This window comes from Manacus vitellinus, unplaced genomic scaffold (genome assembly GCF_001715985.3).
Source record: "Manacus vitellinus isolate BGI_N305 unplaced genomic scaffold, ASM171598v3 scaffold_0_pilon, whole genome shotgun sequence".
Taxonomy (NCBI): Eukaryota; Metazoa; Chordata; class Aves; order Passeriformes; family Pipridae; genus Manacus; species Manacus vitellinus.
This window is the reverse complement of record NW_021938789.1, coordinates 50,334,356-50,358,624: the sequence shown is the minus strand read 5'-3', so window position 1 is coordinate 50,358,624 and position 24,269 is coordinate 50,334,356. Positions and strand designations below refer to the sequence as shown.

At 43.7% G+C, this 24,269-nt stretch overlaps 1 protein-coding gene across 19 annotated transcripts in view; it reads left to right on the top strand.

Moving 5' to 3' along the window:
• Positions 1-20,358, top strand: part of ADGRL3 (adhesion G protein-coupled receptor L3) — a 513,962-nt gene extending 493,604 nt beyond the window's left edge. For 5 of the 19 annotated variants that reach the window (XM_018073066.2, XM_018073097.2, XM_018073088.2 and 2 more), the window contains 3 exons: positions 2,993-3,121; positions 6,524-6,541; positions 8,598-11,010. In XM_018073066.2, the coding sequence (XP_017928555.1) occupies positions 2,993-3,121; positions 6,524-6,541; positions 8,598-9,403 (953 nt within the window). In that variant the 3' untranslated portion in view covers positions 9,404-11,010. Of the gene's footprint in view, positions 1-2,992; positions 3,122-4,132; positions 4,224-6,523; positions 6,576-8,597; positions 11,011-17,327 lie in introns of those variants that run through there. The other 14 variants (XM_018073129.3, XM_029960802.1, XM_018073121.3 and 11 more) reach the window with 7 other exon arrangements.
• Positions 20,359-24,269: the final 3,911 nt, after the last annotated feature.

The window sequence follows — 24,269 nt, the reverse complement described above, 5'->3', positions numbered from 1 at the left end:
CACCATGATGGAAACCTACTACAGAGTGCTTGGGGCCCAGCTGGGTTTCTGAAAGTATTGAAAGGTAGCTGAACATGTTAGCAGTGAGTTTGCTTTGGATTTGCACCAGCTGAATTACAAGAGAATTACTCAGCACTGCCATTGAAGGTGGCTTCTTGATCACTAAATAAAAAATCTAACGTAGTCAAGGGAGAGAAAGGCAGAAGATGCATAACTTTTGCTCAGTAGCTGCATACAGGAATGGGTGGCTGTTGTACCAGGCCGTGTCTTTCACATACGTGAGAGAGCAAAAATGACCTGCTTATTCTGGATTTTCAACCTTTTTTGCCAAGTTTGTCCTCAGAATCATGTATCTGTATCAAAAATTACCAGAAACTATCTAGTTTTTGACAGCCAGAAAGAGCAGTATTTGTGTGAATTCACTCACTTCAGAGTCCACCACACTGACAAACGCAGGCGAGCAAAGCGTTAAGTGCTGACACAGATTGATCCCTTCTGTCTTGTCACAGACCATTCCTCATGCAAAACAGCTTGACCTGCCCAGCCATGGTGGGATCAGCTCAGCTTGTTCCTGCCTGCTTGGGTTCACTAGACCAGATCAGGCCGCAGATATATTGAGTGAGATGCTCTTTCTGGCAGTTGGCATTTAAAAGCGCCTCAAGCTAAAGTGCTCAAAACCCCACTGTGGGTATATTCTTCATATCAAATCTCATCGAGACTGAGCTGGAGATTGGGTTAAATCTCAGATGGGAGGATTATATCACTTCTGAGTTTATGGCTGGCATTAACTCTGGACATTCTCATTACCTATATAAAAGTGAGCCCCTTTTTGAATCTTTTATGGCCCAGCTTGATTAAAAGTGGGATGAAAGCAGAAACAATTTTAATGGACTTAGAACTCACTGGTATAAAACTAGTGGGAAAAAAGAAATGGTTCCTGCAGTCCCTCATTCCAGATGTATGTGAGATTGATAGAAAACACATTACCATAAAGAAAGAATTGACTCGTTTACCTGTTAGTTACATTCAAGGTTCCTTAGTTAAGCATTCATATAATGTTTTCTTACAGGAGACAGCTTTGTTTCCTTATTTCCAAACACAGCAGCTCATCTTGCTTTCCATCAGCATAGACAAAAATATCAGGTGAGAGAAAACAAGTCTTTTTTTTCCAGCTGCATGTGTTGAGGAGCCTCCCTGGCATGCAGCCCCCATACAGCACCGCCTTCTACTTTGTCCTGTGCTCAAAAGACCGATTAAGTGATCTGCTAATGCCATATGCCAGGGGCTAGGAAGGGCTGGGGGTGATGAGGGAGAGGTAAGACTCCTCTACCTCTGCAGACACAGAAAAGTGCCATCCCAGGCCTACATACAAGCACTTCAGGAGGCAGCTCTGGAGGCCTCCACTTAGCCTTAGGTTTGGCCAGTTTTTGCCTTTCTGTAAATAATTATAAGGTTTGAGCTTTCAGAGAACTCCCCGCTAAGGGAGCCTTGAGGCTTACATATCCTCAGCAACTCCATCCAAAAAAAAAAAAAAAAAAAGAATGCAAAGGAAAGAAAAATCAGGTAATGAGTTGCAGAGAAGAAGAGATTGTACCCAGTGCCCCACATGCCTTGCAAAGACAGCCTTTGCCACAGCACAGGGCCACCTCCTCTACACCTAAAAGCGGCAGATGGGGTCTCCATGCCCCAGATATTGGCAAAGGCATTTATGCCAGGGTTACTGGGCTTGAGGATTGGCTTTTCAGTTTCTTGTTTGGGTTGAGGATATCAGATGTTAGTGACAGCCAGGTCACCTGAACCCTCTGACAGTCCTGTCCTAGCTAGCTCTAGTTGCCCCACCAATTACTTACTTTCCTGGTGTTTTGTCTTAACAGTTTATTCCTGGAGGTTAAAAACCATGGTTGCCCTTGAGTATTCCTGTTCTAGATCTCTACTGATGGCAGTGAGAATGGCCCTGAGGGCAAGCTTTTGAATTCAGTCATATCTTTGGATACTAGAAGAGATTCAAAGCAAGGGCTTAAGGCTTTTTTTCATCCTGTAGGTATCTAAAAGGTGGTTGGGCAGACTTTGTTTCATAGGTTGATGCCTGTGATAGGAATCAAGGTAGGTCTTGGCAGCTGCCTGCCAAGCTGTGATGATCCTGAAAAACTCAAGTCCAGAGGCCTGCATCTCCTAGAGATAAACCAAAGAGCCAAAGACAACTGCTGTCTGAGAGCTTGGAAGCGGCAACAAAGAGATCCAAGAATGGGGAAACAAGGTGTTTGTGGGGCACACAGAGAGCCTTGAAACATTTATCTCTGTGGCCACTCTCATTCCTGATAGAAATGCCTGATGGAGCTGCAGTGCTCTCGCCTTCAAGGATGGATTTGGGTGGTTGTGGATGTTCTTGATGGTGGTGTCAGAGAAGCTGCTGAAGTGAAACTTGCCCTCTTAGACTTGAGGAACAGCTGCTCTGATAAATGCTGAGAGCCTTCGGAGAGGCTGCATTCTCCATCCTTTCTCTTTAATTCTGCTTTTTTGATTTTAGATGTGTTGCGAAGGACTGGTAAAAGAGATTCTAGCACATAGTGGGAGTTGAATGTGCTGTTGTCTGTTAGTCATTATATATATTTTTTTTATTCATTTGGCACCTTCCGGAGAGTTTTTCCCCCCCACATTGTGTAGGCTGCCATCTTTCTTTCTTTCTTTGTAGCAAGCATGTGGGCGCAGCCTTGCTTACACTCCGAGCGACTGGGAATCCACCATAAATGTAGCTTATCCGCTTTCTGATACATTTTCTTTTGCATTGGTTTGGATTTGTGCATCGTCAGTAACATCTGTTCTGCTTTAGTGGCATACAGTTTTCCAAGTCTAATTAGCTGGCTGCTTGTAATCAGGACTATTTCAACTGTTGTCATTCTAAATGTTCTTTTTCCCTTTTTTTTAATACCACATTTGCCTGATTGACCTTTTTTGTTGTTTTTTTCTCTGTCTTTCTATCGGGCTGCTCCAGGAGCCATGGCTAATCATCTTATAACCAATGCTCTGCTTCGTCCTCATGGCACTAACAACCCTTATAATACATTGCTCGGGGAATCGGCGGTCTATAACAACCCTTCTGTCAGCATGTACAACGCACAAGGTGTGCTGGAGTTTCTCTCTAATTTTTCTAGTGAGAATTCCATTTTCTGTGGCTTATTTTGGCCCATTTCTTTCTTTTTTTTCTTCCTTTTTTCTTTTTCTCTCCCCACGCACACACACTTTTTTTTTTTGAACTGGGCACAAAAAAAGATCCCCTCCCCTTCCTTTCATTTCAATGCATCTCTCCATCTTCCAGATGCTATTTTTCCATGAGCGATCAAATCCACTTTGAAAGACTCTCGTCAGTTTTACTCAAAGCATTCACAGTGGTTTGATTTTTATTTTTTTTCCAGTCTCCTTGCTTTTTTATTGTTTTGGTCTTGTGCGTGTGTGTTTTGTTGAATGCATCCATTCCTCTCTTTGTTGTCAGCACATTTTCTTGTCAAACCATTCATTTCAGAAACAGGAACACCTTTGAAGGTAAGTGAAGCTAAAATGGCCTTTGCCACCAAAGCTGCTCTTGTTTGAAATGGCATAGAGAAATGTGGTCAGCGGTGCACTGGCTTGTGCAGGGAGAAAAACGCAAAATAAAACAAAACTGCCCTTGATCTCTAAGAAAAATGACAGCTGAAGCAAGGAGTGTAGGTCAGCTCCAAAGAGCAGAGCTGAGATATTATAAGAAATGTTTTGCCGTTTGCAGTAATACGTTTTATATGTACTATTAGGAAAAAAAAAATAATAGAAAAAAGGTGTAGGGAAACTAGATGCTCTTTGATATCCTCCTTTTGGCAACAGAAAATAAACAGGCAGAGTCAGTTGTACCTAACATAGGTTTCTGCTATAGAAATCACTCTCTTGTCACCTACATGTTTGTCTCTGCTCTGTCTGTGGGAAGGGACAGTGTTTGTAAGCTGATGTCCTGATGCTTCTGTGAGGGAGAGGCAGAAGCGTTTAAGCAGGACCTGAGGAGGAGCTGGGGAGCGTGGAGCTCTGACAACTCCTGTCTGTCAGTGGCTGCATCCTGCTCTACCACTTCCATGGGATTTCTATTTTTTTTTGTCTTACTTGTAAGGTGGCTGAATCACTGCAGAGTAACACTGCGTTCAAGCGCAAGTGTGTCAGCACTCTGTCAGCTCTCTGTTCCCAATGAAGGAATCACAATCCAGTAAAGAATCTCCAAGGAAGGGAAAACAATGATGGTTGTAATGCAAGCAGGAAAATCCCTTTTGTACTATATGGCAGCATATTGTTATGACAGTAATAGATGTTGAACTGTATCACTAGAGTATTTGCATTCAAAGCACAAGAAAAGCACACGTGTTTGACCTTTTTGCTGTTCATCAATTTCCTTAACTATGCTAAGTTTGTGCCATAAATTTGCTTCCAAGAATGCTTTTTTTAAAAAAAGAGCTACTGTTAAGCATGAAATGCTCTAGATTTTAAGAACTTAAGTGTACCGCAAATGTCAAAATGAGCTTTGATGTTCTGACTAGTTTCTTACATGATAACTTTGAGGTGTGGGAGACTTTTAAATCAAATGGCAGCAGGTAATGTGGGGTCTTTAGCATGTGGCTTAAGAAAAGTCCTGATGTTCAGGTCTGGGTGTCTCAGCTGAATCCAAGTGATTTGGGCAGAAAAGTGACAGAAAGGTTTTATGTGTATTTTAATAATCATGTGTTCTTCTAATTTTTAATACTAGCTTCTGATACAGTTACCTAAGCTAACAGCATTTTATTCCACAAAAATAGGGTCATTGTTTTACAAGTGCTATTCTGTTCAACACAGCTATATGAGTAACAGAGAAACCTATCCAGGCTTCATTCATGGGAAGTGAAGAGAGTGGACCGATACTGGTCCCATTTAAGCCTTTGGAACTCTGCCATTGACTTCAGAGGGAGCAGAACTGGTGTAGCTATTGCATTTCAAACTGGTTACTGTCCCCGGACAATTAAAAACTGTGAATATTAGGAGCTCTTACAGCAGAAATGAAGGTTAGCAACATCAACCAGGCCTAATGGCCTTGGGGGTCCTTTGGGATTTCCAGATGCTGCACCAGCAGGCATGCTAAAGTGGTGATAGTGCATTGTAAAAGTAGATGCTGTCATCATCTCTGGGTGTACCTTGGCTGTGGTTGGCATGCGGTGATTATCAGTAAATTAATTTATTAATCGTTAGCTAACATCATCCAGCTAACTCATTCCACATTACTAAGGCTATGATTTGTTCTGCACCTTCATATACCACTTCTGGTGCTGCCCATGGACAAGGCAGGGCACTGTCAAGAAATGGGATTGAACTGCTCCACCCATTTCTTTCCCCCTCCCCAGATATGTTTTAAAATCTGATCTTTGCGTAAGCTGAAGCTGCCACCTCTGTGGTAAAGAATCACTAGGAGCAGGAAGTTCTAAAAAAAATACCCTTGGAAAGAGGTGGAGAATCAGACCCTAAAAGGCCAAAGTCCTATTTCCCAGTGGCATAAGCGATTGCTTGATAGGACACACAGCACAGAGGAAAGAGGAGGTGGTAGGTATGGGGCTGAGTGCTCACTGCCATTGGAAGCTGATGGACACACACTGGCAGGGTCTCTCCAACACAGGAGTTTCTATAAATGGCCCAACAGCTTTTGTGAGAACTAATTTTGAGATAAGGCATTAACAAGTATTAATGAGCATTAACGAGCTCTAGTTAAAACCCAGTGTACCACAGACCACTGCAAAGTGGGAAGCTGAGCATTATCACTGTCTCTTCATCTTAATCTCTTGCTCTTCTTGTTTTAAGCCTTTCTTTTCAATAGCTTCATTTAGCAATGCCATTATTCAAACTACTATTCCTCTTACTTTTTTTTTTTTTGCAAAGTCCATGTAGTTTGCCATGTGTTTGGTTAAAATAAAATCCAGACTTACCAAAGTCTGTACAATACCAGCAGCCCTATGATGAACAAAGTCATACTCTAACAAACCACTCTTACAAAGGATGGACGGCAAAACATTTTTAGCAAGGAAACAGATTTCAGTTTCAACTGCCAGGGGTTATTATAACTAACAGTAAGTAAAGCCATTCATTTTAAGACTTTGGAAGTGACTATGACAGTGCCTGTCTTTTCAAGCATGACTGTTACGAGCTTTAGGCTTTTCTTAAATTTCCAGGCATTATTTCTTCATTTGTGTTGCACGCTGAACATTTTATAATGGCATTGGAAAACGGTTTAAATGTGATAATTTTTAAAATAAAAAATGTAGTCTATTGAATATTGCGCGTAAAATATTTTTTTCTGTCTAAAATGTCAATATTTTTAACCTGAAATAAACCTTGTAACAAATTCATGTATTCTGGGCAGTGGAAATTATTTCTGTTAACTCTCTTTTCTGCATATCATCAATTTGCTTTTTACTCATGTTTCTCCTACTGTCGCTGTAAGCTTACTTGTTGTTTTTTCTTTCCTTTTCTTCATGCTGTCGTTTAGAGCCCTACAGAGAGACAAGTATGGGAGTAAAGCTAAACATTGCATATCAAATGTAATTTTTTTTAGTTCACTTTTATTGCATCACATATAGATGATGTAGTTAATAAAGGAAATTAATCTCACAGTTTTGAAATCAAAAGAATATGAATATACATATGTATATATGTGTATGCGTGTGTATGTACGTATGTGTATATATATATGTATGCGTACATATATATATAGATGAGATTAGATGATGCTTTCTTTGTTTATTTTTCATTTTTGTGATATCATTTACCCAGTGTAGTTTCTCATATAGTTGTGTGTATGATATTTTTTTAAACTTCACATTTTTATTTGCGAGGTCATGGCATTTTTATACGGCGTGTTTTACTGCAAACCCCACTCTGTTCTCACCTGCAATGCCTCCATTTTATTTCTGCACCAAACCCCAGATCTATGCATTGGCAGCAGAAGCGCAGTGCTCAGTGCCTCAATGCATATGTTACTCAACGTAACCATCAAACAGATGCTGTTGTACCTGTCACCCATTACATACGGTCCTCCCCCCAAAATGCTCACTTTTCATTTTTCCCCAAGCATCGTGACTCAGTTGGAGAGCTTTCACCATGAAAATCAACGGCTTTGCTCTATATCTGTGGTGGCTAGTTGATTTTTTGGCATAACTCCCTCATTTGCTGGGGAACACAGGATACAGCAGCACCCTCTAAACTTCAGAAACCTAAATGGCGACCAACACATTTGGGGCATTTCACTGAAAAGCAAGAAGCCTTCAGTAGTGCTTTCCAGCCCTTGACATAGAGCAACTACTCCATCACAGATATAGACCGAGTCCTGTATTTTCAGAAGGTACACATGCCATGTACTCAGCATGGTATGAGCAACTGTTCATCTGAAATTGTCAGTTTAATGGCTTTTCTGATCTACCATGGCTTGCTGGGAGTTGCTTGCCTGTTTTGGGCGATGCCCAAAGCCCTTAGTGGAAAGGTCGATAAGTTATTTCATGCCCCCCCACTCCTTTACTCCTTCCAAGGAGGCCAGTAGTCCCAAAAAAGAAAACGTGGTAGCTTAACTGCTGGGCCTGATTTTCTTCTCCCTTGCCCACTCATGCTGGCATTGCTCTCAAAGCACTTCTCCATCTCCTGTAGTGCTTTGGGAAAGAGCCGAGCTCCAGCCTTACATTGTCGGTGTTGAGACACCTTTGGAGATGTGATGGGCAGTTAGATTGAGGGCACCCTGATACCCTGTTACTCCTCGCAGGTTCCCCTGAGCCCGCCATAACATGTCAGTGATGGTACTTGCTGTACCCTCCACTGAACCCTCTGCTTTAACTTTGCAAGTGGAATAAGAGCTATTTTTAAAGGCTTCACAGGACCCCAGAACAGCTGCCTCCAACATCAATTATATTAGAAAATCCCCACCTGGCCAGTGTGGAGTAAATAATTTTGGTTGTGGCAGAATACGTAGGGCATTTAGCCTTCTTCCAAAAAAGCCTGGGACAGGAAGCATTTTGTGCCTCCGCCTTTCTGATCCCTGAATCCCTTCATTCAGGCCTTATGTCTTTACCCTGACAGCTTCCTCAGCAAAAGGGGAGAACGGATTTTTTTCCTCTAGGAAGGATACACTCCCAAACAAAGTTTGGGCAGTGATAAGGTTGGGCTGCAAATAATTCCTCCCTCAGCTGGGAGGAATTACCCTCTTCCTCCAAAGCGCCTGGAACCAGTGCAGTTTGGACCAGCTGAGGGTCATCTGTTTTTTCAGCTCCCCAGGAATATATAGAGTAAAGCACAAGAGTTGTAGGAGATATAGGCCAGGAGAGGTTATCCTTCCAGCTGTCTGTTGCCACATGAAGTCACATACTTGACAGTGCTTTCCTTTTTTTTTTTTTGGTGGGAAGACCTTGACCACCAGCGGGTTAGCCGGAGCTGTGACCTCCTGTTTTGGCCGCGACACTCTCCTTTGCTGCGTAGCCCCAGCAGCCGCGGCAGCCTAGGAAGGGGGTTTGAGTGTGCACGTCCCGCATGAGTGTCCTGTTTGTACAAGTCACCCTCTCTTGTGTAATGTTTTTCAGAGGGGCTTCTGAACAATGCCAGGGATACAAGTGTCACGGATACTCTACCACTGAATGGTAATCACGGCAACAGCTACAGCATCGCCAGCGGCGAGTACCTCAGCAACTGCGTGCAAATCCTTGACCGTGGGTACAACCACACGGAGAACGCCCTCGAGAAAAAGATCCTGAAGGAACTCACCTCCAACTACATCCCTTCCTACCTGAACAACCATGAGCGCTCCAGTGAGCAGAGCCGCAACTTGATGAACAAACTCGTCAACAGTGTGGGCGGTGGGAGCGAGGACGACGCCATCGTGCTGGATGATGCCACCTCCTTCACCCACGAGGAGAGCCTGGGCCTGGAGCTCATCCACGAGGAGTCGGACGCCCCGCTGCTGCCTCCCCGGGTGTACTCGGCGGACAACCACCAGCCCCACCTCTACAGTCGGCGGCGCATCCCGCAAGACAACAGTGAGAGCTTTTTCCCTTTGCTGACCAACGAGCACACGGACGACCTCCAGTCGCCCAACAGGGATTCTCTCTACACTAGTATGCCCGCGCTGGCTGGCATGCCCATTACAGAAAGCGTCACTGCCAGCACCCAGACCGATCCTCCGCCAGCCAAAAGTGGCGGTGGCGATGCCGACGATGTTTACTACAAAAGCATGCCCAACCTTGGCTCCAGGAATCACGTCCATCAGCTACACACTTACTACCAGCTAGGTCGAGGCAGCAGCGATGGTTTTATAGTCCCGCCAAACAAAGAGGGAACACCCCCGGACGGCAACGCAAAAGGACCCGCTCACTTGGTCACTAGTCTATAGAAGATTCAGCAAAAAATTCAGCAAAGAGACAACTAAAAGCCTCTCCATAATGCTCGGTTTACTGTTCTGAGTTAATCCAAACAGTGGTAATATTGTGTGTACTCCTAAATCTTCATGCTGTTCAAAAGGAAATTCTCAGACTTTTTTTACTGGAATTTTTAGGCCGGCCCGGAGAGGACAGTAACTGCTGCCCACGCCCCCCCCTTATCTTCCCATCCTTCTTCCCTCCAGACAGACTTCATTATGTTAATGAAAGAGATAGATAACGGCACACTTCGTGGCCTTCTCAAGTTATGCCGTGTTTGTTTAAACAATCCTTGATGCTGTGTTGCTCTTAATACCGAGGACCTGATTTAAGAGGGAAAAAAAATTATAAAAGGCCAAAAATGTGCATTTGAAACTAGTAGCGATGGCGCATCTAGGTGGGAGCGCTGCATAAAACAAGCTAGCAAAACTCTTTCTTACCAATCCAGATCACATCATGGGTTATGGTCACTCACAACTTGGTTTCACTGCAGCGCCCTTTGCTGTGGGAGCAAACAAAACATAAAAAAATTTAATGAGATGGAAGGGAATCCTAGAATCCTGTGCTAAAGGCATATTTTACATTTTGCTGTATTAACGGATGATAAAAACTAATGGCAGAAAAAGAGAAGCGAACAATTTCTATGTAATGTACAGATACTAGCATTGCACATATAGTCTGCTTTCTGTTCCTCCAGAACTTGCGTCCCTGTTAATGTAGTGGAAAAAAAATAAGAACTTTTTTCTGTTGTGCTGGTCTTGTAAGTTTGTCTACCAGTAGGAGCAAGGTTTTTCATAACTCCTCTTTTTTTTTTAATTTTGTTTTGTCTCTCCCACTGCCCCTCCCCTTTCTCCCCTCCCCATCCCAGTAAAAAAAAAAAATCTCACTGGGCAAAAAAAAACCCCAAACATCACTTTGTAAGGACCATTTTTAGTCACCATCACCATTTCTTTTCAGCCAAGGCAATCTTTTTATTTCCTTGCTGTATAACTTTTCTTTTAGCTGGCATATTGCCAGCAGACCTTTTGGCAGACTAGAGCAGGGCAAACTTCCTCTTTGTCGGTGCACAACCAATCATGATGATAATCCTGTGAAGCAAGTAGCCCCTCAGCCAGGCCATCAGGTCACATCCAGGGACTGAGAGGGTTTTTTTATAGTCGTAGTGGGGGTTCTACAGGAGACGGCCATATCCCTGGAGGAGCAAAGGGCTTCTCGGCTCAGTCTGGTCCCGGTTTAGGCACTTGTACTGCAGTGGTTAAGAAGAAAATAGATTGACACGTAGTGAGCTAAAAAGTACTTTGCAGTGATTTTTAATAAAAAGTCTTCTGTTCATTATTTTTCCTAACAGGAAATTTATTTATTTGACAGGATTTTTAAGTAACATAGGCTTTCTGGAGGTAAATTAGCAGCACGGAGTATGAATTCTTCTTCTTTTTTTTTTTCCTTTTTTTTTTTTTTTTTTTTTTAATTTATGATCCATTTTGTATGGTCTCAACAGTTGAATGACCTCATTACTAATATTTGTTGTAAAAGTGAAGCTTGTTTGCCAACCAATAAACAACTGATCACGATTTAGAAGATACTGTATGTATGTACTGTACAATTAATCTCTCTTTTTTTTGTTGTTGTTGTTCCTCTCTCCATTACTGTCTTCAGTATGAGTCTCCACTCCTTTATGGCATGGGTGAGCAATGCCAAAGAAAGGAGGCCTAAGCTGAGCAATTTAAGCACAAAGGTTATGCAGCTATGGCTGACTAGAAATATCAGGCTGGTGGTATCTGTTTAGGGGCGAACAACATTGGTTGACATTTGTTGCAGGTGATTCTAGGTCTGTTTTGTGCCTACTGTATAAAGTAGCCAACGACACGCGGATGATTTGAGTATAGTGTTTCATGTGTCGTATCTTTTAATCATTGTAATGAGGGTTTTGGGGGTTTTTTGGTTTTGTTTTTTTTTTTTTTTATTTGGGTTCTTCAGAGATTTAAAAACTGCTGGTAGCATGTCAAAGAGTAAAACAAGTCCCCGTTAGGCCTTCTCGGTCATTGTTTGCTGTCTCGTTATTTTCTTGCTCCGGGCATATGCCAAGCACCATCACCATCCTCGGCCACGTCACCCTTCCCGTCCCACCACTGCCAGTGGCCCACTGGCGCTTTCCTGCTCTCCTCCAGCCTCCCCCTTCAAATCCCTCAAGAGCAATCAGGAAAACAGAAAGCCACAAAATAGACTAGGAAGGTTGACAGGGAAAATAACCACCTCTGGACACAACTGGTAACGATTTTTCAGTACGTGATTTTTCACAAAGCCCTCCCATGCCCCGGGCTTTGGGGCTTGGGGCTCCCTCTGTCCAAACTGTGTCTATCGAAGTGCCATCATGTTGGGTAAAAGCCAAAAGACTTGGAGCAGGTGGGTGAGGCCTGTGTTAGACAAGACATTCCCAGTATTGGAGGATAAATGCAGCAGCAGAGCAGCTCTGCTCCATCACAGGGCTGTCCTCGCGTTAGGACTATGCTGCTTGGTGCTGCTCAGCAGAGTCCTGTTGGGGGTGAGGACCAGTGGTGGTGGTATTTGGTGGTATTCATGGCCTACAAAAGAGTCTGGTTTAAGTCACCTGCATCCTTCCTGTGACCAGCCACTCTGGCCAAAACATCTTGGGGGGGAAACTTCATTTCTGACCAAGCACTGATCACAACAGCGGCTCTTGCCAGGTCTCGGTTTTGGCAAGGGCGCATTTCCTGTTGGAATATTGGGAATCACCTCACTTCATAGCAGAACAGCCACTGGCCAGTCAGGTCACACTCTTGCACTTGATGCTGCCTCCCTGTTTCATTTTATTTTCCATGCCAGCAGCGATGGAAGACAGTGCAGTAGACCTATGCGTGCAGGCAAAGCAGGTGTTTCAGACTCACGTGGTCATAGCAATCCATGTAGCAGCCCAGTAGAGGCTGCTGAGGCCTTAAATAATTGAAGTACTTCCTACTTTGGAGAATGTAAAAACTCTTTTACTGAATTAGACTCAAAAAATAGTTTTCCAGTAATATGGATGGATTGAATTCATGCAGAGGGTGAGATATGCCTTAACAAATATCATCGTGATAAAGTGGAGGTAGGTGATCAGCACAGCATTTACCAGTGTCCCTGAAACTATGCAAGAACGAAGCAGTGGTGGATTTGCTATGGGATGATTTTGTCCTACTGAAAAATCTTTGACTTCCTTTACTACAAACGGTCATTCTTCCCCAGCCTTTCTGTGTATTTCAGATTTATCAGTGTGCAGGCTGTTCTTCTCACTCACACTTCCCTCTGCCAGCCTACCATGCCCATTAGCGCTTTGATTGCAAAAAATTTTGCTTATTTTCAAGCTGATTATTTCTGTCCCCGGGCCGTTCTGACACCATAGGATTCACTGTTGGTGCTTCTCATAGCTTTGGAAACAGCTAAATCACAAAATAGAGGGAAAATAGATATTATGCATTTTAATTTTATTAAGCCAAAAATGGGGAGCAGGATGCAGATTATTTTTGGCTGTTTTTTTTTCCCTTGAGAACAGACTTTGTTGTGTCAGATAGTTGATTATGGGCATGGTGAAGGTTTCTACTTGTTGATAAATAGCTCACTAGATATAATTATTACATGACTGGCAATATAGTGGTGTGTTCTATGCAGACTGCAGCATGTGAAAATCAAGTCACTGTTAAGTCCTCGGTGCCTACAATGCTCCTGGGGTAGGAGGGAGAGCTAAAAAACTTCTAAGGCATTTCTTAATGCTGAGCCAAGGCAGGGATGTGAGAAAACAGCTTGATGAAGAGGCAGTGGTGATTATGGTATTAAATCCATTCTCATGCTTGGGGCACAGAACTTTGCAAGCTGGGTTGATGGGGATAATCAACCCAGTACTGGATGGTTCTTCCTTTGTCGAGCTTCATTTAACAAAACAAAAACAACCAGATTTGCCTTATAGGGAGGGGATTAAATCTTTATCATTCAACTGCAATAAGCATCCCACTTTCAGTGAAACAAACAGAATAGAAGCAAACAGGTAGTGCTTGATGAAAACATCAAACAATATACAGACCGCTTTCTGAAACACAGGACCACCTTTGGGAAGCATAGGTTGCCAGGCATGTTTGGAGGGAGGATTGTCAATCCCTTGCTTGAGTTGTCTCTTCAGAAAGCCTTTTTTGCAGTGGGGAGAGGAGAGTGGAGAAGTGCAAGGCTCCATACCTTGCATTTTCCTGAAAATCATCTTGGGATTCTTTGCAAGTTGTGAATCCCTTTTTTCACTTGGTCCTTCTAATTTGCACAGGACTGGGTTATTTTTCCTTTGTAATCCCATTGCAGACTACCCCATAATGAGCTGATGCATCAGTTTACTGCTTAAGGACACTTTGACTCTAGCAGGCAATTCCTACCCATTTTCTTCAAGAGCCATAAGAGACTGTAAAAATCTCCCTGAAACATGTGAAGGAGAAACACAAGGTGAAAGACATGCTAGTAAAGACTATGTGTACTGGAGGGTTGCTGGGAAGGGAGAGTGTTCATCACAGCTTTGGAGGCATTTTGTAGACAATATTACTTACCATGATGCTGCTAATTTCTGCCTTTTGATTGCTTTTAATTCTTTGAAATCTGAAGTTGTTAACCTATCTTTTTCTTTCCTCCCTGCCCCCAGGTAATAAGCAGTGAGATGCTTCACAGGGCCAGGGGAAACCTTGGTCGTGGTGGGAGGCAGAGAGCTCTTGGGGGTCCTTCTGTGTCTCCATATGTGTCCCTGTTACCTGCATCCCCCTCCCTCTTCTCTGGCCAGCTGGCCTTTCTCTCACACATCCCCATATGCTCTTGATCTCACTAGTTTATAAAGAATATAATAACCTGTAGAATTGTCTAGTCAACAGGGATAAAAAGATAGCTCATCTTATTAAAAACCTTTCTCAGGAAAGCTTAAGAGCACCGGCTTGGTCATCTGTCACACCCTGATCTCCTCCTTACCTTTAGAAAGAAAAGTACTTTATTTTTAGCTATCTGCTGCATTCAGCTAGACTCTATGCAAATTTTATTTAATGAATATTTTAGGGTTTAAATAGTCTGTGCTCATGAACATTATATAAATGTCATGTTGTCGCAGGCTCTCTGGTAACAGCATGGAGAACATCCTGCAGCGCAAAGCTGAAACCAGAAAAAATCTGTGATTAGTGCTCCCAGGAAAGGCAGTGATGGCTGTGTGAGTGGTGGTTGTCCTCAGCAGGGGCACTACCAATGCAGTCAGGGGAGAGCACTGGGGTACCCCTGAAAAACCAGCAGCACTCACCATTCTGGACTGAGAGACATTTCGTTCAGCACAGGTAGCTGGCGTAGGACCAGTTTTGCTCTTCCACAGGCTTTGGCAAGCCCTAGGGATGCATGGATCATACACCAGATCATTTGTCATCCCAGTGCAGAAGAGATAGTCTGTTTAAAGCTGAAATATTGAGACTAGCCAGGATAGCTTGGAAATCTTCCTTTTTCACATCAAAATAGTTTTTTACAGGTGCTTACTGTTTATTGTATTTGGTATGCCAGACAGATGGTGATAGCCTTCTTCAGCAAAATGCAAAGAACAAAAAAACCCCAAAAAAATCATCCAAAGTATTTGCTGCCTTTTTATTTCTTCATCCTCCACGTATTTCCTTTTCTTATATTTCTACTCCTTAAATACACTGTACACATGTAAAAACCCAAGCTAAAACCTCAATAAATAAACAAAACATACTGGTATACAGAGCAATTATTATGTGTTGGAAGCAAATGCTTGGTATTTTGACAGCGTTGCTTAAAACCCTGAACAGCAACTTAGAATATAAAACAAACATAGCTGCTGCACAACCTCCTCAGAAAGGTGTGCATGGGAGTACTTGTACAGATGACCCAGTATCTCCGACTGCCACTTAAAATCCACTGCATCTTAAATTACAACTTTGGAAAGGTTATTTCCAGCAGCAGGATGCTCGATGGATAAATTGTGGCTGTAATAAAACTGTTTTCAGCCTGTCTTTTCCTACTTCTCTTGGAAGCATCTCAGGCAGAGTTTAAGTTGGGTCACTGTGGCAGCAAAGTTCAATGCAGGCATAAGCCCTGTAGCCTTTGTGTCCCACCAGCAGCAGAGGCTTCACCTTTCAGTGGGCATGAGCCTGTGGTAGCATCCACTGATGGACTGAGGTGGGGGGGGAATGAATGTGGAAAACTAAGCGGTCAACGAACTGGGTGGAAGATGTTTGGTTATGCCCCTTGGGAAGCAGCAGCACTGCACCCAAAACATGTCATAGGACTTGGTTGCACGAAAGCTGCAGAGGGGGTGTGGGTAAATGGACTTTGCGTGGGGGGAATTAAAAGAAAAAGCCTCTGATTTCTGGCAAGGCTTTGTCCTTTGGCTGAAATGTGCCAGAAGCAGTTTCTCAGGTGGTTTCTGTGGGCATCTGGAGAGAAGTGCAAGTTTGTATGAGATTAGCCCATGTGCGACAGGAGGCTAATTTGAGGCAGGCTACAGCCTGGCTGTGGCTGTTGGGTGCCTGCTCTGGCCAGCCTCTCGTTTCCTCACCTAAAAAAATACGTTTTGCCACCTGCCAAGCAGGCCTTTTTTTTGAGAGGGTCCCTCCCTGATAAATGGAAGAGTTGCTTTCCGTGCAAGCACCTCAGCTCTGCCCTTTGGTCACCTTCCCCTCACCCACCTCCTTGCTTGTGTTGCTGCCATTCTTACTTAGAGATAAAAGGCCTCATTGCTTAAGCTGCTGTTGATATCAGCCAGGAGGAGTGCTTCATATTAAATAGGTGGAATATTTGATTTTTTTTTTTCCCCAAGATACACCGTGCACCCAGGCATTTTCAGCTGTTGACAGTTTGAGCTGCAATGCAAAGCAGCCCACCAAGCTAGCAGCAGCAGTGGAAATGAAAAGAGAAAATGCATCCCACTGCTTGGGAAAGAAAAAAAAAAGAAAACAAAAGAGATGAGCAAAGATTAAAAAGATCAGTCAAAATAGCCAAGCTGGGAGATGCCTGAAAAGTTGCCGGTTCTGCCCGCACCACTTTCCCTGTAATATTCTTTATTATGCCATACAGAGCAACATAGATTTGGGTGGTTGGGAAATGGAGTGAAATCATTTATGCTTAGAAAATGACTCCAAGATACCTCTTGATTCTTCTTCAATGTGTCTAGCCTATCTTAACCTCTCCCTGAAATATTATTTATGAAGAAGCCTGCATATGTTCACCCCAAAATACATGCGGCTGTGTCTTTCCAACCTGCACTTGTGAAAGGAGGTGTTTTCCTCCCTGGGGCTTCAGTGATTATAGAGGCAGCTGTAAAGCAGAGCACTCAGGATATAAAGTGCCCTTCAGATAGTGTCTGATAGCAAAACAAATCTGTTTATTCTGCAGTCATTTATACTGACTGTTTATCATTAAGGGGGGGCTGGGGGTGAACACACTACAAAAAATGCAGATTGCTAAAACAAGCCTATTGGGTTGGTACAAGCTGGTGGCTGCTGCTCAGCTCTGTGCTCTCCTTGCTTGAGCTGGGCTAAACCCAGAGGAACAAAAAGACACCTTGGCATCACCCTTCTTCTGCAGAGCGATGGGCAGCAGTGGTTGATGCTGTCAGTCCTTACACCATTCAACAAATAACTGGCTCATGTGGGGCTAAAGCTAAGCAAAACTGTAGCACCAAATTCAGCAAAAAGGATGGGAGGAGATTCCCGATGGGATGCTGACCCATAAATACATTCACCTGTTCTGAGCAAGCCTTCCTTTTCAAGGCAAGCCCAGGCATTCTTTACTTTGTCTGGGGGTGGAAATGGTCTTGAAAATAGCTGGTGGTTGCTTGAGGGTCCTGTTCTGGGGCTTTACCTGCTCTCCCCTTGTCTTTCGCAGAAAGTGGAAGGACGCCCAAGCAGGAGCCAGTCTTCAGGCGAGTCACCATGGAAGACAGTGTCATCTAGCACCTGGGGCACCCAACAAGCCTGCCTCAGCAAGCCCATGCCAGCGTACCACCTCAGCCCCTCTGTGCCTCAGTTTACCCATCCCTCACTTGGGATCGCGCAACAGGAGAGGCAGGAGAAACTAGCCTCAACAAAACCCTCAGCAAACCCTTGCATCCCCAAGGAGAAAACAGCCCAGCTGAGATTCCTGCTGCCCTGTGCATGGCAGTGCCCTGGAAAGTGCCCTCACCGTTTGGTCGCTCGCCTGTTTTTTAAGATGAGCAGAACGGGTGAAAATTGTCTTTTGTAATAAGAAATTAGTTTCATCTGCTCCAAACGTTGACTTTGCAACTTGATAGCACTTAAAGATGGCTGAGCGTGCTCACTCCACCATCCTGAGCCCCTCACCATGCTTGCAAGCTGGGCTGTATAAAGTGAACCCACTGGATCCAGGTTACTGTTGTAAATACAGACCTGTCTGTGCAAAGAGCTAACAAGGAAAGGAAAAGAGGGACAAAGAAATAGTCCTTGCACCAGAAGAAGCTGAACTTGCCAACAGGGTACTGTCAAGCAAAGCTGTTGTGTGTAAATAGGGACTGGTACATGTGTCCAGCAGCAGCTCTACTTGGCAAAAGCTTCTCGGGGGAAAGCTGCTCAGATTTTATTGTCTTGTGTAAATAGAGATATTTTTTTGAAAAAATAAGCCTTAGTATCTTGAAGATAGCGTTTCTCAATCAGCTCAGCTGGGGATGGATATGTGGGAAACCATGGAGTCTGCCTGTGGAGGCTGGTGTGGGGTCTTGCAGCCAAGCTGTGCAGTCACGGTGGGTGCAGGAGGCACCTGAAGGATGACAGACCCATCCATCAGAGGACTCGGCAGACAGTTAATCCTTCATCCCTGTAAACAGGGTGGACTCACTGGGCCCATGGTCTCCACTGGTGTAAATACTCAGCTACAGCCCACAGAGGACTTGGGCTGCTTGGTGCAGTTGTAGGGGGGGTGGGGGTGGGATGGGCAGAAATCACCAGAAGGATTCAAACCCCATCAGTGTGGTTATTCCCAGAGTTTTAGCATTAGTTTAAAAAAAAGAAAAAAAAGAAAAGGAAAAAAAAGAACCCTTGAAGGCTTATTAATGGTGTTGGGCCAATAGTTCAGCTGGCTAAATGGAGGCATGCATAGACATCTGTGTCAATGTCAGCCAGTGCCTGTATGTGCAGTTCTCCTCAGCATGTTCGCAAATGCGTGTGCAAGACTGTGCCTGGTGCGGGTGGGTGCCAGCCAGTGCAGGTCCCCATGTCTGTGTAGCTGTGTCTGTGAGAGAAGAGAGAATATGGATGTGTATGTTGTACTCGACTTTATATGCCCAAGCAAGCTTGAGAAGTCATAAGTAGTGCTGCCAGGTCCAGCTTTATTAGCATTAGCTCAGAGTAGTGTCCGCACCTCTCCATGGAACGAGGCGTGGTGGGGGTGGCATTAGGTGAGTAAAAGCTGATAAATCTCTGCTCCCCATTGAGTTGTCATCCACTGTCCCCTGCCACAGCACAACAGTGGCCATCTGCAAACACTGCCAGCAGAACAGGGCTGCACTCAGGCACGGGCGCTTGCAGAATGTGAGCTGCTGCAGAATGGTACCTGATGGAAGCTGGAGAAGAGCTTCGGGTGTTCCCCTTCATCCTTCACAACTACTTATGCCTTATTTACTCAGAGTCCAACCATGTGGATTCAGCCAGTGCAGGGAAATTGGAAAAAAAGAATTGAAATTAAAAACTGAAATCGGGGAAAAAAACACACTTGAGAAAAAAAAAGATATTTTTGAAAATTACACAGAATAACTTTCTCTAGACCTAGAAGACTCTCTTCAGCCTAGCATTTTCTAGAAAGCAGGGCCAGCATGAAGTGTCCTTCCCCATTAAAAAGCCAGATAGTATCAACCAACATATTTAGAATAGTGTTGGGGGCAAAGCCCCTATACCTTTGCTAGGAATGGCCAGTGGGCAATAAACAGAAATTGGAAGCTGCTTTAAATGACTGAGGAGTGCGGGTATCTAGAGAGGTAATTTGCTTGCAGTGGTTCAAGGTGAGCTGCAAGGGTTGGTCTTTTCCTCTTGAGTACTTGAATACCTCCTCTGTCATCCAGCTCTCTCTGGCTGCTGTTGCCATTAACACCTAACAACTGCTAGTGCCAAGTTATTTACATATTTATCACATTTATTTATTTATCAAACCAGTGCACAGAGGACACTGTGCTTTCATTTGCCACATGTGGATGCCTCTTCCCTTGCCTGCTTCTCCAGCCTTGTGTAGTGTCCCTAGGCAAGGTGACCATTGTCTTGGCGAGGGCTGCAACTGCAGGAAAGAAGACATTCCCTGTTTTTCCACTAGGTTGCAGGAAAGCAGAAATCCACTGGGTTGTGTTGAGTGGTGGATTTTTTTTTCATTAGAGCCCTCACTATTAGTTTCTCTCCCCAGACAATCCCATCATCCTGCACCTTAAACCCTTGCCATTATGTCTAGAAGAGTTATTCTTGGAGGCGTTTACAACAACCTGTAATGTTTCTCTCTTTTTCCAACCCTGAAGAGGCTGACACCCAGTAACTGACAGTTGTAATGATGAGCCAGACCAACCCCAAGTCCTAATAAAAATGATGAATCCCATCCACTGCATCCGTATTGATGGCACACAGGTTATGTGCGGAGGTGAGCCAGTGAGGAGAGGGAGGCAGATATTCACTGAAGATTGTGTCTGGGAGGTGCTGTTACCAAACCCACCCAGCCGCTGGGTTCCCCAGGGCAGACTTTTGATTTAATCCAGCCCTGAGTCAGTAGTGATTGACATTTCACTTGCTTTCCATATCTTAACTGGACTTCCTTACTCCTCAGGCATGGAATGAATCTTAATACATTGTAATTACTGTACTCCTGGTGGTGAACCAGTATGAAAAGCTATCATGGAGAGCATTAATAAAATGTACATTATGAAAAAGAACTCGGCATTGTCTGAAATTAATAACGCACCAGATTTTTCTCATCCATGCCTGCTCATCACAGGCATGCCCTTGAGTTTTCTATTAAAATGACTTATTCAAACTACCTGTATAGCTGTGTTCAGCGTGAAGTTATCTGCTGTAAGTTTGGATCCCAGTTAGATGTACCGCATGAGGACTTATTAATCTTTTATGTCTTTCAGTCATTGATTTTAGTGACATTTATGTAACGCCAGTATGACTAAAATGAACTGATTGATTCATGCGTATGGATTAGTTTGCCTAAGACTTTGAGACTAGGTAGCTTTATCATGCACTGTAACGCCAGAATTCATCACTGTATTATTTACGAGAGACTGAACTGGCTGCATCTCAATAACTGAAGAGATCTTCACTGTTTTATTTATGTATAAATGTTTACTTAATCAGCCGCCAATTTTGTTTAGCAGAATTTGTTAGCAAACGGAAATTGTAAATGATAACGTGGTTTCTATTTTAAAATTTATAGGCTTTCATCTATAGCAAAATCCAAGATTTCCAAAGTGTCTTTGTCTACTGGCAATCAACAAGCTCTCTTGTATATGCTTTCTGGTAATTGCAATTAGCTGCTGCAACATTTCACATAAAAAATAATACAACCCTAATACGGGAGATCTGACTGGTAGTGTGTCAAAGTCGACATAAATATCCCAGCACTTAGAAACATCGCTGCAAGTTTAACAAAGCAACAAGGAGCCACTGGACAGTGCAAAGGCAGGAACCCTGCAGCTTGAGTTGTGGTGGGTGTCACTGCTGGCCAGCTGTGGCTTTTTGCTGGATCAAGGGGCAGGAGGATGCCACCAGCCAGTGCCTGGGGACCAAACAATGCCAATCTGTAAGGCAGAGCCCATGGACATGCCAGTGTGTTGAGTTCTGCTGCCTTCCCTTATGAGAAAATCCCAATTCCAGATTAAATGATGTGAAACTGTGTCTCAATTGCATGGGCCACACCCCCTGCAACAGCTTGAAGAAAGCCTGGTCAAAGGGGCAAGGAAAGCATCTGCTCACTGTGCGTTTCAGCAGGGAAAGTAGTCAGGCTACAATGTGGGTTTAAGAGTATAGCATCTCAAGGAGTCTTAATCCCAGGTTCCCAATCAATGGCACATGTTTTCTTTGGACCACTCTGCTTCTCCTGAGGACCAAGGAATAAGGAGACTAAATGGATTTATTAAATGAAAGTGGAGACTTTCCTGTTAGGAGCCATTTAGAAATATTTTTAGTGCAGAAACACGGAAGAAGTGACATGTTAGAGGCCTATAAAATAATAAGTAGTGTCCACAGAAGGTGAATTGAGTGCTGCAGTTCACCATAGGTAATACAGCAAGTGGTACTCTGCAGGGAAATGAAAAAGCAAAGTCTTAAATGTAGTTATAAGTAATGCTTCATTACCCATCACGGGATTAACCCACAGACTCCCTGACCCAATACACCAGTAAGGTGATGTACAATGAGCTTCAGTAAGACATTATATTGTTTTACAGTTTAAAGAAAGAAAAAAAAAAGTAAAAAAACAAAAAGCCTGTCACCTACAGTCTCTTATTACAGGGTCAGAAGTAACTGATAGCTCCCTGAGGAAATGAAGAAACACCCCTGCTGAGTCTTCAGCCATATTTCACACTGTTGTGATTTTTTTTTAACCATATTTTTCTTACATAAAAAATTAAAATAGTTTTAGGTATGCCTGGAAAATGACTTACCAGCTGGGAGTGCTAAAAGAGGAGTAAACTTTGCACATCAGCACCCTGGGCTTCAAGAGCATGGCCTCACAGGAGAGGGATGCTGAGGGGTACGTGCGCCTCACAATCATTGAACCAGTCGCTGCAGCACTGTTAAGAGTTGGCTCACAGCACATGGGTAACATCACTGATGCTTTATTTCTGTGGACTGTGCATGGCTAGTAAGGGCAAACCCCATGTCCCTCCCTTGAGCAAACCGAGAAAGACCACCACCATTCTGCCTTGAATCCACTTTGCACTCCAGCGGGTCAATATTTAAAGCCAAACACATCCCCCTTACTGCAAATTCACACACCTAAAGAAATGAGATTTATGGGTTGGGGCTTGTGTTGTGAGATTCTTTTCAACAGGAAACTCCTGAGGTAGAGGTGTGAGGCCAAATGATACTGTCTTGGTCAGCGAGGTGGAAATGTGAGGGTGGCACCTGAGCCTCAGCAACCTCATTTCACCTAGGACTACTGCTCATCCCTTCTTGGGGCACAGAGCAATGTTATTAGTTTTGTTGAACAGCTTGTGATTGTGATCTGATACAAGGGGCCCTAAATTGGGAGCTGCAGGTTTGGTTTTGGTTTCTTTACACACTGACACAAAAATTGAAAACATAAGTACTAGCTAAAAAGGCATGGATGCTTTATGAGCCATTTATATAAGAGGCAGCTCATATATCCACCAGTTTGGTGGCTTTCAGGCTTTAGAACAGATGTTGAAACCTACCATCCTCAAGTACGCCATGGGCTGATTTTGACCTCAGGCCAAGGTGATATACCAAACCACAGCCCTGGAGCTGAGAGGTTTATGTCCTCTGAGGTCTATTGCTGTTGGATTAGACTTGCCTCTGGAGTGCTCTCAACTGGGTTCCTACCATTTCTTCTCATCTAGCTTCTGTTTCAGCTGTGAGCTCCATAATCATGGAATCATAGAATGGCTTGGGTTGGAAGGGACCTTAAAGATCATCTCGTTCCAACCCCTCTGCCATGGACAGGGGCAGCTTTCAACTAGACCAGGTTGCTCAGAGCTCCATCCAGCCTGGTCTTGAACACCTACAGGGACTGGGCATCCACAACTTCTCTGGGCAACCTACATGCTCTTGTAAAATGTCCCTCTCCATTCTTGTAGGCTCCCTTTAGATGCTGTAAGGCTGCAGGTATGTCACCCCTAAGCCTTCTCTTCTCCAGGCTGAAAAAACCCAATTGTCTCAGTCTGCAGGTTTGTTCATTATTCATTTAGGGCAATTAGGAGAAGCACCTGACAAAGGCTTCAAAAAAAAAAAAAAGAAAAAACAGAAAAGGTAAAACCCAGCAAAAGTAAGTTAAAGTCTAGGAGCTGCTTTAATCAGCTTTGTGCCCACCTGGATATTAACTCTGGATATTAATTGGAGAAGTAACAGTAGCATGTCTGTGTGTTTCTTGGAGGCCCCTTAGCAAGCCCAGGGTGATTCTGATGATGGTTTCCTTTATGTAGACCAAAGTGATGAAGCTGATAGTGTTGGAGCAAAGTTATTACTCCTGGCTGAACTGAAGACTAAACTTTAGGAAGATGTTTCAAGACTGACTGGAGTTTTGAAGAATGAGGACCCCTCGGTAAGACACTTAACATGCTAACTGTTTCTCCTGATGTGCAAGTACTGCAGTTTGACTTGTGCCTCAGCAATTAGATTTTATTTCCTGTCTTATGCCCTGTTTATCCATGCTAATAGCTCTCCTAGATCTTTTTGGATAACACCTGCTGTGTAGGAAGGTATAAAATTGTAAGGAAAGGCTAAAAATTTGTCACCATAATGTCGTCAAAATGGTCTCGATTAAAGGTGTTGCTGCAGGAGTCTGATTTTTTTTTTTCTCAGGCTCCTCTCCATGCATATGAGCTTTTAGTTAGTCATGTTTCAAAATAAAATGAATACATGTATTTTTTTTTTCAATCTGTAAAGCTAAAAATGAAGCTGTTATGTGCATGCTTCCTTCTGCTTGGATGCACTTGCCGGCATCTTCTGCTGTGGGAAGCTGAAGTCACTGATGGCAAGGTTAAATTCAACCTCTCCTTTGTATGTGTTGAGGGGGGATAAACCAACATGTGCAAGGTGGGATGTGGGGTAAGGGTGGCTGACCCTCAGGCTGATGTGCTTTGCTGTCCCACAGATG